The sequence below is a fragment of the Lytechinus pictus genome, chromosome 5 (assembly GCF_037042905.1).
Source record: "Lytechinus pictus isolate F3 Inbred chromosome 5, Lp3.0, whole genome shotgun sequence".
NCBI classification, from domain to species: Eukaryota; Metazoa; Echinodermata; class Echinoidea; order Temnopleuroida; family Toxopneustidae; genus Lytechinus; species Lytechinus pictus.
Window position 1 is genome coordinate 20,145,243 of NC_087249.1, and position 15,224 is coordinate 20,160,466.

At 36.0% G+C, this 15,224-nt stretch overlaps 1 protein-coding gene across 1 annotated transcript in view; it reads right to left on the reverse strand.

The window, feature by feature from the left end:
- The window catches only part of LOC135154158 (angiopoietin-1 receptor-like), a 15,660-nt gene extending 5,032 nt beyond the window's left edge, over positions 1-10,628 (reverse strand). The window contains exons 1-5 of the mRNA XM_064099444.1: positions 10,289-10,628; positions 9,082-9,369; positions 8,010-8,153; positions 7,431-7,550; positions 6,649-6,786 (exon numbers count right to left, since the gene is read on the reverse strand). Of these exons, the coding sequence (XP_063955514.1) occupies positions 6,649-6,786; positions 7,431-7,550; positions 8,010-8,153; positions 9,082-9,369; positions 10,289-10,628 (1,030 nt within the window). The remainder of the gene's footprint in view (positions 1-6,648; positions 6,787-7,430; positions 7,551-8,009; positions 8,154-9,081; positions 9,370-10,288) is intronic.
- Positions 10,629-15,224: the final 4,596 nt, after the last annotated feature.

Consider the following 15,224-nt stretch of genomic DNA (forward strand, 5'->3'; position numbering starts at 1 on the left):
TTTAATGTCCTTGAGATAAAGGTGAGTAGACATTGTAACATACTCAGAAGAACACGTCATGACACAAGCTCTGCCAGTTCAAGTGTGTTTAATGCGCAATGCGACTTCGCTAACGCTACACAGTAAATTCAATCATGCGGACACCTGTTGGTGCTATGTCGGTAACCATGACAATCACATACCTTACACTGCTTCCCCTTTTAACAAGTGGATTTCCTGACACTGTATAAATTCGCAATGTTTTGAAAATAACATAATATACCAGCAAGTAATCTCAACAGTAAATTTCACAATTCAATATCATGTTTCCTTTTTTTTTTTAAGTAGGCTATGCATCTTATAGCTATTTGTTTTAAAAAATGTTTAACATAAAGAGCAATAGTTTCTTTTGGTTATTGAGGGTAATATGACTCAAAAGTAGCAAATATGATTCGTCTGATAAAGTAGTTTTGCAGATCAAAAGGGTTTTTCAATTTCTCTATTATTTTAAAGTCTATAATATCCGCAATCTGATATTTCTTTATTAATGCTCATGAGTATCAAATAAATCATAATTTCATGTATAAATGCAATGTACTTCACGGTTAATTCTTTATAGTAATAATATACTGAATAAAACTTTTTAACTTTTCAACCTCTCTATCCTCCCTTCTAATAGATCAATACATTTTAACAGAGATATAAGTCTGTGTATGTATTAGAAAATAATCATACTGTTGTATGTGCTTGAAATTAAATATTCCACATGTAATTATCTCACCTTGCTTGCATGTCGTGTTATAAATTACACGTGTTAACACTTGTTAACTTATGCTTTATTTTGAATAAATTAACCTGTCAATTGGTTTACGGAGTCTATGTGATCTTCGAGGTGGATGTGGTGAAAGCTTTTGAGTAGCCCCAGGTGTAGCCCCTGGCTGTACATCTGTACTTGGGCCGCTTGTACTTTTGACTGGGGATTTCTCTATTCCCACTTCAGAATTTAACTGCCGAGACTGTGCGGAGTCTGGCAATGAAATTAAATCAAAACTATCATCCAAATCTGCATGATCACTAGACTCTGGCAAACACTCTTGGTTATCACTTGCTTTTAACATGTGATCTACATGAACACTTCGAACTCTACCACTTATATCAACTAGATACCTTCTACTTCCACAAACAGTAACAACTTCTCCCGACTCCCATTTACCTTCTTTGTGTGGGGGAGCAAGGATACGAACGTTCTCACCAACATCAAATGAACGATACCTACGACTACCCTTGAAATATCTCTTTTGACTTGATTGTTTGTTTTCTACTTTTTGAGATAGATCTGGTAAAATCAAACTTAGTCTTGTTCTAAGCCTTCTCTTCATCAAAAGCTCAGCTGGTGTAAAACCAGTAGTTGATTGAGGAGTAGTACGATACTTCAACAGAAAATTGGCTAGTCTTCGCTTCATACTAAACTTAGAACTACCATCAAACACTTGCTTTTTCAAAGCTTCTTTCACTACTCTTACTGTTCTTTCTGCAGCTCCGTTAGATGCTGGATGGTAAGTGGGAACTAAAATATGCCTAATTCCATTTTGTTTCATGAAAGTTTGAAATGCTGCAGAACGAAATTGAGGCCCATTGTCTGAAACTAACTGTTCGGGTAAACCATGACAAGCAAAAATGGACCTGAGTTCATTCATTGTTTTCTCAGTTGTTGTATTAGTACCCATATGAATTACTTCTATCCACTTAGAGTGACTATCTATGAGAACAAGAAAATGCTCACTATCAAACTCACAAAAATCTACATGGACTCTCTGAAATGGTCTAGCTGGCCAACGCCATGTTTCTAACGGTACTCTTGGTGGTTTGCTTCTGACATTTTGACAAACAGAACATCTACTAGAAATTTGCTCAATTTCTTTGTCAATACCAGGCCAAAACATAAATCCTCTAGCAACAGCTTTCATCGCTACAACACCTGAGTGCTGAGAATGAAGTTCATCAAGTAACTTATGTCTCAATGACTTGGGTATTATCACTCTATGTCCCCATTTGACACAACCCTGATCACATGACAACTCAAACCTTCTACTGTGATATGGTTTCAACTCATCATTCATTGGTTCTGTTTCTGACCAACCATATAAAGTTTGTTCATACACTTGTTTCAAAACAGAGTCTTTCTGAGTTTCTGCAGCAATCTCTGTTGCTGTTACTGGAAAGTTACTGTCTACAACATCAGTAACATAGATACTACCTTCTGTACCATCTTCAGAATCTTCGTGAGGCAAACGAGATAACGCATCTGCGACAGCGTTCTCCTTAGAACTGAGATACTCTATGTTGTAGTCATACTGCGAAAGAAGTATTGCCCACCGCTGCATTCTTGATGCTGCCATTGTCGGAATCGATGACTTAGGACCCAACAAATGAAGTAGCGGCTTGTGATCAGTGATGAGCGTAAAGTTTCTACCTAGCAGATACTGATGAAACTTCTTGATACCGAAAATGATACCTAACGCTTCTTTCTCAATCTGAGCGTAATTACGCTCACTCTTCGTCAAGGTGCGTGATGCAAATGCGATTGGCTTTGTTTCTCCATTATCCATTACATGACTTATCACTGCTCCGACACCGTAGCTAGATGCATCACAAGACATCTTCAATTCACGCCTGTTATCATAGTGAACGAGAAGTGCATCACTGGTTAACATTCGCTTGCATTTCTCATATGCTTCCTGTTGGGCTTTCGACCATTCCCATTTCTGTTCCTTCTGTAGTAACTTATGGAGCGGTGCTAACACTGACGCAAGATCCGGTAGAAATCGCGAATAGAACTGAACCATCCCCAAAAATGATCTTAGCTCGGTCACATTCTTTGGCTTAGGAGCATTGATGATTGGCTCAATTTTCTCTTTGACTGGTTGAAGCCCCTGTGAGCTTACTTTCAACCCTAGGTACACCACTTCACTTTCCACAAAGGCACATTTGCTCCTTTTTAGCTTCACATTATGATCATTCAAACGCTTCAATACTTGCGCGAGCACATCAAGATTTTCATCCACTGTGGTTGTAGCTATCAATACATCATCTTGATTACACAAGCAATGGGGGATACCTTGAAGAATCTTATCCATTGTCGCTTGGAAGATCTTCGGTGAGGACTTAATTCCATATGGTAGTTTTGTGTAGGAATACAATCCCATATGCGTGTTGATAGTAAGATACTGCTGACTTTGCTGATCCAAGTTGAGTTGTGCATACGCGTGAGAAAGATCCAACTTCGAGAAAACTTTGGTACCTCCCAACTCTGCATACAAATCCTGCGATGTGGGAAGAGGATAACACTCGTCATCAACTGCTCGATTGACTGTGGTCTTATAATCTCCGCAAAGACGAACACCTCCATCGGCTTTCGGCACCACTACGATCGGAGTTGCCCAGTCGCTGTAGTCTGTCTTTACGATGACTTTGTTTTTCTCAAGGTTTCTTAACTCTTTCTCAACTTTTTCTTTCAGTGCGTACGGTACTGGTCGCGGTCTACAGTAGACTGGAGTTGAATTCTCCTTGATTCTTACGTGCGCTTCCACACCAGAAATCCCTTCATAGCTGTCTTCAAACATTCCGCTATACTGTCGGAGTAGACTCTGCAATTTTGAAGACTCAACATGGAACACGTTATTCCAATCCAACTTCAACTTAGTCAGCCAGTTCTTACCCATCAGTGTAGGACGATTCGTGTAGCTTGTTACCATCATGGGCAACAACAATGTATTCCCTTCATATGTGACTTCACATTCAAATTCACCACACAAGTCCAACTGCTGACCAGAATATGTTCTGAGTTCTAATGAATTTGGTCTCAAAGGTACATCACTGAAGTTTCTCTCATATGTGTCCTTACTCATAATAGAACAATCTGCCTGGGTGTCAATCCTCATAGTCAAGGATTTCTTGTTGATTACAACTTCTGTTTCAAACTTATTGATCGAATCTGTAGCATAAACACAATACAAATTCAAATTATGCTGCATAGAATTCTCTAGATCATCAGTTTCATCCAACGCATGAACTTCAGCATTGCCGCCAGATCGACGCAATTTACCTTTACTCGGTACACTAGACTTTCCTCTATTTGACTTACAAGCTTTAGCTATATGTCCCTTCATCTCGCACTTGAAACATTGTGAACCTTTAAATGGACATTCTTGAGGTGGATGATTTCTGGAATTACAGCGATAACAGCTTCCATGCTTTTTACTTTCAGCATTAGAGGGTTTACCTCCACGACTAGTTGGTTTAGCTTTACGGGTGTAACTTTTCTGACTATTCACACTTCCAGCATTATGAACAGAACGAAGTTCACGAGCATTTCTTGATGCCATCTCCATCGACAAAGCAATTTGGCAGGCTTTATCAAAATCTAGATCTTGAGTATTCAACAGTTTGTTCTGAATTCGTTCATCAGCCAACCCGCAAACAAATCTGTCTCGCAAAGCTCTATTCAAGAAAGATCCATAGTTACAATGTAAGGATAAATTCTTTAAGGCAATGATGAACTCACCAACTGTTTCACCTTGTTTCTGATTTCTTGTTCCAAACTTGTAACTTTCAGCTATCTCTAGAGGCTTAGGATCGAAATGATTCTTCAACTTATCGATGATGTCGTCAAATGTTGCATCTTTCGGCTTGCTGGGCGCTAACAAATTTGCGAGAGTTACGTAGATTTCTGTTCCAATTTCAGTTAGTAAAATTGCCTTTTTCCGTTCCTTCACGAATTCAGCATTCTGGGAAGTTTCAACGATGTTATTGGCCATGAAAAACAGTTCCATACGTTCGACATATGAAGTAAAAGGTTCGCGAGCCTTCTCAAAGCTCCCTAACCGTCCGATATAGCCACTGGGCGTCGCCATGTTGTATCACGCATTGACTGAGTACACGTGCGAATACCATGTGCGAATACACGAAGACTTCCTTCCTAGTTCCATCAACAATACGACGGTAACTTTAACCAGAAAATGTCCCTTTATGACCTCAAAATTAGGATCAAACTTTCGTCTCACAGATTAGCAGTCCCTTAACCAGCAAAATAAAGACTTTAAGGCTTTCGTAGACTCTTTTCTGAGCATCCTCGTCGCCAATTTGTAACATACTCAGAAGAACACGTCATGACACAAGCTCTGCCAGTTCAAGTGTGTTTAATGCGCAATGCGACTTCGCTAACGCTACACAGTAAATTCAATCATGCGGACACCTGTTGGTGCTATGTCGGTAACCATGACAATCACATACCTTACAGACATTAATTCGCACCAGTGGAGTACAGATAGGGGGGGGGGGGCTTTGGGGCCTATGGACCCCCACAATTTTCACAAACCCCAAAAAGAGAAAAGGAAAGGAAAGTGAAAGAGAGGGAAGGTGAAAAGGTAATATACGGTATTATTTTCTGAATATCATGTCGAAATGTATCAGAAAATTAGATTATTGCATTAAAATGTTCTAATTTTTGCTTGTGCTCAACTTTTTTAAAATGAATTTGCCCAAAACACCATATCTGCTCCCCCCCCCCTAATTTTTTTTACCTATTACGCCACTGATTAGCACGAAATCGCAATATACTAGAAATCCGTACAAAGCAGTAAAAAAATCAAAGTAAAGTAAACTATTTTGATGACCGAAATTTAATCATGTAATTGGTAGAACCATTCCTATCCAGTTGGTTTTCCACGAATTTTCGATGCTAAGATAAGAATGTATGTGCAGTGAGACCTGAAAAATCATTTTGGTAGTTACCATTTATTGTATTTCTACCCCCTTTGATTATTATTTTTTTGTTTCCCTCTCCTTATTTCTCGATTAAACATTCAGATTGTTTTAAAGAAAAAAAATCATATGAACTTGATTTTAAGGCTTTTTAAACCTTACTAACTTCAGATACACATAAGACCTAGACCGTGTAGATTGTTTAATATCACAGATACACATTTCATTATGCATAAATATGGGATAGGCCTATATGGTATCTATTTTTCGTTTTATTTTAACAGGGTAGCCCTTTCCCTAAAAAAACTACTCGACCAAGGGGCCCTGTATGAACGGAAATTTAAAAACATTACAAAACAATAATACATGTACATAAAATAGTCAACAAAATGAACATAATAATCAATGAGAAAGAAATTTAAAGAAAGAAACAAATAAAAAATAAATCAAAATCACTAATAGACTTATAACAATCTAAAGTATTCATAGAAATCTTTAAAACATATCTGTGTCAGGGAAATCGCTTTGCAGTGTTTTTTAAATGAATCAGGTGTGTTTACTAATAGGAGATAAGTGGAAAATGCATTCCAAACGACAGAGCATTGATAGCCAAATGATTTATTTTTAGAGTTTGGAAATTTATTGTTCGATGGCGCACAATATCCTGAATACATTTGGGGGTTTTATTGTTCAATATTTTGTACATCCATATATTGAATTGGTACTGAACTTTATCTGCGACGGATTGCCATCCTAAAGAGGACAATAATGTAATTCGAGGAGTTGAATAATGTGCATTTAGTATCAGACGAGCATAGCGGTTTTGAAGCTTTTGTAATTTATCCAGATGGCACTTTGCTGAACAGCTATAAAGATTGATGATTCATGTTAAAAAATGGGGCTTACCTTGGCAATTCAGACCTGCCCAACCCTGTTCACATTCGTCCGAAACTCCGGTACAAATCCCACTAAATGGATCACACTCCCTTGACATACAGTGACATTTCTGTCCACAACTTGCACCAAACTCTCCTTGGTCACATTCTGATAAATGAAGAAAAAAAAATTATTTAGATTAGATAGATAGATAGATTAGATTAGATTAGATTAGATAGATATATGAATCAAGAGAACAATGGTAGGCATAGCTTTAATCGAGGTTCCACAAAGCTATATATATATATATATATATACAATATATATATATATATATTTTTCCTTTTACGAGCAGAAACCATGACTACGGTGACAGCAAACAAGAAATCAATCAACATTCAATCTTGCATTGTATACATTTGAAACGATTGATTCAAATCCTTCATTAGCATGATTATTATAGTTTAAAAATGCAAATGTTTGTAAACCTTCACACACCATTTCAATGTTTATATTGTACTGTACTTCAATGTAATTGATTATGGCAAGAATGATTAATAATCAGCACTTCATGAATTTCAGAGCAAGCCGGATAAAAGTTTGAGAACAACTGACTTTTTTTTAATACACATGCACACATTTTGTTTTTAGTAATGCACAGAACATTTTCATTTATTTGATATATTTTGATTAACTTTTAGGTGTGTCGTCAGGCTTCTTAGACCACTCGGCATCAGCACCTCCACGATTAAGGAAATGTGAATTATTGAAATAGATCCACCCCTCCCCCATCTATTTTTTTTTTCTATTACCTGTTGAACATTCCAATCCTTTGTAGCCTGGTAAACATGAACATCCATAGGGATCGAGAGTACAGAATTGAAATCCATGATGAAACCATTCGCAACTACCATGAACCTTTTCATTGCAAGCTAATTAAAAAAACAGCAGTAACCATGATAACTTTTTAATTAACTTCAATAATTTTTATTGTTTATCCGTTTTGAAGAAAGGAAAATACAACAAACAAGTATGTAGTAAAATATGTGGTATAAAAAGTAAGTTTTGGAAAGAAGATTAACAATATTCCGGGGTAAATAGAATTAAACAGAAACTAAATTGGCATTTAAGGTTGAAATTTAAAAAGAAGACAGATGGGCTTGATAAAAGAGAACCCTTTTAGAACATTCGTACCTCCAGGACATGGTATTACAATGATAAAAATTTAACCAACCATTGGCCAAACAATAAGCTTAACATTGAATGCATAAATCATTGAATGCAACTTATAAGTTCTGACAAGAAAAATGTGTGCATAAGAAATCTACAAACGTACAATCTAAAATACACCAATACATAAATCGATTTATAGATAATAGATCACAACTTACCAGCAATAATTTGACAGTTATCTCCACGAAATCCTAAGGCACAAATACATTTTCCTGTTAGGTCATGACATATTCCTCCATTATAGCACGATGAACACGTATGAACACACCCACTCGAAACGTTATAACGACCCGCAGGACAAGCTAGAAACCAAAGGATTGCAAATATTTTATTTCAAACTTGAAGATAATGTAGTAAATCATTCCTAGCATATTCTTCTATTCTGTTCTTGTTTATTTTTCGAAAACATCATACTTGTGTATAACCATTTTCTATGCATACAAACATTTAGGACATCCCCATTTTTAACGAGTGATATAACAATGATTGAAACTGTGAAATGAAATCAAATAAAAACGAAAACAAAAACGTTTCACAACATTGAAAAAAAAAACCTGTTGAAAAGAAGACAGTGTCACACAGTCTGATCAAAGTGTGTTCACAGTGTGGAAGATATGAAAATAATATTCGCACTGTCAAAATGCTCAAATTAAACAGTGTGAGGACGTTTTTACACTGTGGACACCACGACATAGTGACTGTTCACAATCATGGTCGACTGTGAATATGTGAAGCACACTATTGATGCTCAAATTTAACAGTGTGAAGGTGATTTCACATTGTGTCCACACTGTGAACATGCTGTGGTACACACTGTAGGATTCTGTGTTCTTTCGATAGGGAAATCCCCAACATTTTTCTTATTTTGCTTTGCAGTTGAAATTAGGTGACCAAAATAATCTAATAAGATGATTATGCTAATTTAGACCAAGATGTGTTTCGCGCTTTATGCCCATTAAGACAGACGATATCATAAAAGTTGCAATATTTTGGAGCTCGATCCAGTATTTTAGCAATGTTTATTTAAAGTGTGAAAGGAGGGTCGATCCGGTGATTAATAAAAGGGAACCGAGTATGTTAATTGGGTTTAATTTGCATCATCATCATCATCAGGTAAAAGTCTATAAAAATACAAGATTTAAGAGATTTAAAAAAAAACAGTAATTTAATTATTTACTTATCCATAAGAGTTGGTTAAGACTACCAAAATGTCTGATGAGTAGGGTTTACCTCTGACAAGGAGTCTCATCAATCCTGCACGAGACAGGTCCCTCTCGCCATCCAGGTGAAGCTCATAGACTCCAGCATGGCAGATGTCTACCTCTCCTGTGATGGTGTACACTGTCGAAGATTCATTGGAAGGTGAGGTGATAGATGACTGTGAGGAATCCGATGATGGGTGGAACCTCCAGATCTTGACTGCTTCAGTCGGGGTAATCTCCCTGAAATCTATGGTCACGTTCACATCGCCCTTGTTGACGGTTTTGGTAAATCTACCGTTTGTTGGAATAAACCTTGCTGGAGGTATTTAATCGAAGTTATATATTAATATATATATATTAATTTCAGTTAGTACGGCTATGAATCAATTACTGTAAATATATACATGTTTTTCTTTTTTAATCTTTATTGCTTGAATAAAAGAAAAAGATATGTCATATATACAATATTCATGATATGTATCATGCATATCAATTTTTACTGTCAATATTTTAATGTCAGTTTTACTTCGAAAATAACCTCAATTTAAGTGACTAAACATTGAATTAATATGCTGGCCAACAAAGAGTACCTGAGGAATAAAATAGAATTCTTAATCGAAATGCCATTGGATGCAAGAATCTTTTTTAAGAAAAAAAACATCTGAATATAGGTCTAATCCACCTTTACCCAGCAATGTTTATTCCCTATCGCAATATAGGTCGGTGTGTTGTTGTGATAGGCCTATCTTGTAGATATAGGAGTGTAAAACTGAACAAACTTACCTAATCGATTCTCAACATTAATTATACATTCTGAATCAAATTCAACATGGTTAGCCATTGTGCCCGCATATTATCAATAACAATATCAATTATAATGATAATAACAATAATATGCCCATTACGCTCAACGGCGCTTTGATACATGGTAGGATATATTACCCCGGCCGTATATAGCTGAGCCGCCATATCGGCGCTAAACGCGTCAAGGAATAAATCCTATCGGATACCCATTCGCCTCACCTCGAGTGCAGAACAATGTGGGTAAAACATTTTTGCTGAAGGAAAACACGCCACGGCTGTGATTCGAACCCACGTCCCTCTGAGTGAAAATGATAGTCTTAACCACTAGACCCCGACGCACCCATTCACATTTTTTTTTTTTTTTACTTTTGTTAATAAACGCATATGTTCGGTCATAGGGGGTCAAAGAAGGGGAGAAGAAAAATATTCACCATCAGATCTGACAAAGATTGTAGGTACCACTGAGCGTTGGTCATCTTGTGATGTCACTGCGCAGTAGAATACACCGTAAGATTGATGTGAAGATGTATTCAAAGATGCAGAATAGTATCCGTTGCCATGGTGACGGAAACTGAGAGGAGTGTCAATTGCAGGATAGATGCTACTGTTGTCGGTGGTGACGTTACGCCCAAACGTCACGGTGGCGTCCTCACAAGGGGTGATGCAGTCGAAGACAGGCCGATTCTCTGTGCTGGTGTAGCCAAGGGCCAGGGTAGTCACTGGACATGATGCCGTTGCTGCTGCAGGGAGGACAGGATTGCAAGATGGCATGGGTAGAAATCCCAGGGGGACAGTGGGGACGTGTCCCCCTACCCAAAATAGTAGGGGGCACAATATCAAATGCCCCCCTACTATTTTTGTTCTTTTATGATGGAAAGAAATACATCATTCAAAGTCGAAATGAAACATGTATTTGGACGAGGTGACCTTACGTTTTTGGTGATAACCTTTTTATTTGCTTGTCAAATTTTCCAGTCCTCTCTCTACACTTTCTTTCTCTGCTCTTTCTTTTTTTTCTGCTCTTTTCCTATCTATATACTCTAATGTTTCGATTTTCTCAGTGTGTCCTCAATAGAATAACGAGGTGGGTAAAATAAACTCAATAGATCAATTAAGTATAGGGTAAAAAAAAACGTGAACATGCATGGTGAAGTATTTTGTTCTAGAATAATAAAATTCAACTTGAACACACCACAGGGTAAGAGTGGAATAACACAATCAATTTTATTGGAATAAGATTTTGGGCCCACCCCTCCCCTCCTATCGCTTTGAAAAAAGAATTGGAACGGGAATTGATATAGCCCTCACCTCCACAGCTTGTTTAATCACTAATGGCTTTTTTTCTCGGTTGTGTTCTTGAAAAGTAATATAAAAAGATAAGGTGCAAGTCCCATCTTTTATTCTTTGTGGCATCTCTGTTTCCCCATACATCATTGAGCACCAGTAGATCGACAGTTCTTTTTTTCTTTTTGATCAGTAGTGATTTACCACATACACAACATTCTATTAAATGCATTTTAATGTACTGCAATTTATCTGGAAATTTATTTAATCATTTATTTTATTAATTAAATGGAATTCGATTTAATAATCCAAATGTCTATTAGATATAATGCTCGTTAATTTCAGGTAATTTCGTTATTTCTATTTCCAATACGCATTTCTTATGGTCGAATTATTATAAGTAAACAATGAATAATTATTGATTCATTACCATTCATATTTTTTGTAGGATGGATTCATAATTGTTGTGAGGATGAATAGTTGAGAAATTTACAATCAAAATTATAAAAATTTCAATCTCCGTTTTTTGGGAGAATTGGTTAAGAAATGTCCAAAATTTGGACATTCCATAGGCCTTACAATCAATGCTGACTCTATTAGCAAAGTAAATTTGTGTTTCACAAAGTTTGGATCCCCCTCCTATTTTTTTTAAATTTAATTAAGAATTCGAAAAATTATGTCATTAACAATATCTACCAATTTTTAGGGTCAACACTATTTTCTTGAAATTATACCAGTGCAGAGAGAGTTCAGGTACATACCTTTATTTCCATATAATAATGCATTCCAGACTATGATCCACATTATACATGTCTCCATATCTTTTTTAAGAAAATTTGAATTTCGTAATGCCATATAGTTACAAATATCGATAAATAGACTGTATTTACGATTCTCCTGGTAATGGTACTTCGAATGAGAATAAGAAGCTATCAAAGTGCATGTACTTGAAAGTAGTTTTGGAAGCTAGTTTTGAAAACTATTTGAAAATGAGTGACAAGCCATTAACTGCGCGAAAGAATGATGATGGCGCTCTTTTCTAATGTAATACTTGAAATTAAATTATTTTACCGATTTGATGATGAAAGGCTTGCAATAGGCAGTCCCCGCGATCAGGGGCATTTCATTCACGTTAATTAGTGTTTATGCCGCTTAAATTCTTATAAATTCGTCTTTAAAAACAAACACAAAACAATTACACCCCAAACGAATAAACCGCTAATTATGCACACTATAGACTGCTAAATATGGCGTAACTCTCTTGACAAGCCTTTTGTGTTGATAAAATTGATAGAAAACGAAAGTGGATCAGAAAATAAATTTCTTTCCTGGTTTTATTTGAGACCTTTTAATTGTAAAAACTGTTTGTGTTGGTAAATGGACGAAATGTCAATTTTGAAATGCTACATATATAGTTATTAGTCCAATAGCACTATAACTACAATTTTTTGGGGGGATTGTTGTTGATTTATGTGCTATATGGGCGGGTATATGGGTAATGAAATAAATTTAGCTGGGTTGCCACCTTGGCAACCTTGAACATTTTGTTAGTTACTCTAATTAGCGTAATCACAACAAAAATAATACTACTCTCTTACAATGTTCTGTGGCGGCCGGGGCCCATTCATGACACTAGTTTGTATTTATAAGTAATGCAATTCATCGTAATCAGTGTAAGCATAATTAGCTTATCAGCATAGTGTAGGCATATCCAGAACACCCCCGAAACATAGATAATACAGCTCTTCTATGCTTTTCTATGACGAGGAATTCATTTATGACACTATTTTTCTTTCTTTTTTATGAAATCGTAAGCATAATTAGCATAATGCGCTAATTATGTGTTCTTCAATAAATTTCTTTGTCAAGGTATTGTCGACAACGGTCAGCTCTCCTAATGTTTCTATGATGAGAGACCCTAGATTTCTCATCGAACCAATGGCAATGTCGTAATTAAAATAATTAACATTATTAACATTAATACACTAATTTCAATCATGCAATACGATATGTATGCTCCATGATTGTCATTTTATATCCAGGAAGCATAAAAATATTAATAACAAAAGCTATCCTATATGGTTTTTTTATGCCGATAAATTAATTCATGTCATTATTTTTCCCTTTGAACTTAATGTAGGCATGCAAAATCAGCAATACGCTAATTAACATAAATTTTCCATATTCCAATATATATATATATATATTTCTCTGTCACTGTAATGACTAAAGCGTCACGAAAACATTAATAATACAGTTCCTCTTAGGTTTTCTATGACGATGAATTCATTTATGACACTATAGCTTTATTTAAAAAAAAATATCGTCGTAATTAGCACGATTAACATAATGTGCTATTTATATAGATGAATAGCCCATGGACTTTAGCTAAGATGATTGATTTATGATTTGGATATTTCTTTTTCCTATTTGACTTGTTACCTTGGCCAAAACACTCCCTTGAGCGCCACCCGCCCCCCCCCCCCTTCCCCACCCATATAGAATATTGCGATCATATCTGCTTTGCATTGTTTCGCCTGAAATAAAATAGGCTTTATTTTTTTCTTCTCATTGTCATGCCTGAGTGAGTGGGGTAGTGGGGGGTGGGGGAGAGTGCCTATGACATGAAGTGCCAGTGTGAATGTAAAGACCCCTTTAAATGGTAATGCTGGAGGTTTTTGAAATTGACTTTTGTTTTTGACATTAATTGATTCATTTATATATATATATATATATATATATATATATATATATATATATATATATATATATATATATATATATATATATATATATATATATATATATATATATCTATATATATATATGATTTTTTTTCTAATTCTCTTAAAGTTATATTGAATTTAAAGATTTGCATTATTCTGGTGAAACAGTTCAAGCCCATTAGCGTACCTAAGGGGGGGGGGGCAGACTGCCCCCCCCCCCCTGACGAGTCACAACACATGCCAGGGACGTATCCCTGCCCCCCTGACGAGTCAAAACTGATCCCTGACGAGCGACAAGTGGCCCCTCCTTTGAACTCGAAAACTTTTTTTTTGCTTGTCAATTTTTTTCTGGTGCGAAATATCCTTTACTGGTGGTTGAAAACTTTTTTTTTTGCTTGTCAATTTTTTGGGCGGACGAATTTGCCCCCCCCCCCCCTTTGGAAAATCCTAGGTACGCCACTGAGTTCAAGGCATGTCTTTATGAATATTCATTATGAATTGTTGATGTCATATCTCCACTTGTTCTTTTGTATTTTATTATATGAAATTAGGTTTATTCAAAAATTTTCTACCAATAACTAAAACAATTGGATTGACAACTTACTGATTAAGTGCATTAGTTACTGCCGCAACTTATTTCATCATTATGGAGACACATCATTTACACGTATGAAAAAATGATATATTTATGATTTCATGTAATAACATAAGAAAAAGGAAAGTGGGGATGTGACATCATCATCCCACCTAATGAATATTCATGACGATGTGCATATTTCACAAAATATTGATAAACTTTATAAAATTCAATAACTTTCTTATTTGTTATCCGATTTTGATGAAATTTTCAGCATTTTGCTTTGTGAATTTTACTCTATTTATTTAGATATAAATACTTTCAGCACGGACCATTTCTTTAATTTCTTTGTATTTTCTATCTTTCTTTTTTTCCGAGTTTCTCTTCACTCTTCTGCACGTTGTTCTTTCGATCTCTTCTCTCTTGTAATTGCCTGCCACATTTTTTTTTTCTTTCTTTCTTTCCATTTCCTGTTAAATCTTATCATTCACCCAGTTATTTACTCCCTGTGGTCTTTCTATCAGCTCTTTCTCCTTAATTTCTCTCTCTCTCTTCCCCTTTTGGCACCTCTCACTTCCCGCCTCTTTCCCCTTTTCTCTATACTCACTTGACTTTTTGTCAAATCTATCCCCCCCCCTTCCTTTCCTTTCGTTTCTTCCCCCCCCCCTTCTTTCTTCTTCTTTTCTTTCCCTTTTTTCTCTTTTTTTTTTTGTTTTTTTTTGTTTTGGGGGGGGGGGGGGGGAAGTACCGTACCATACCAAACGGTATATCGTATCCATG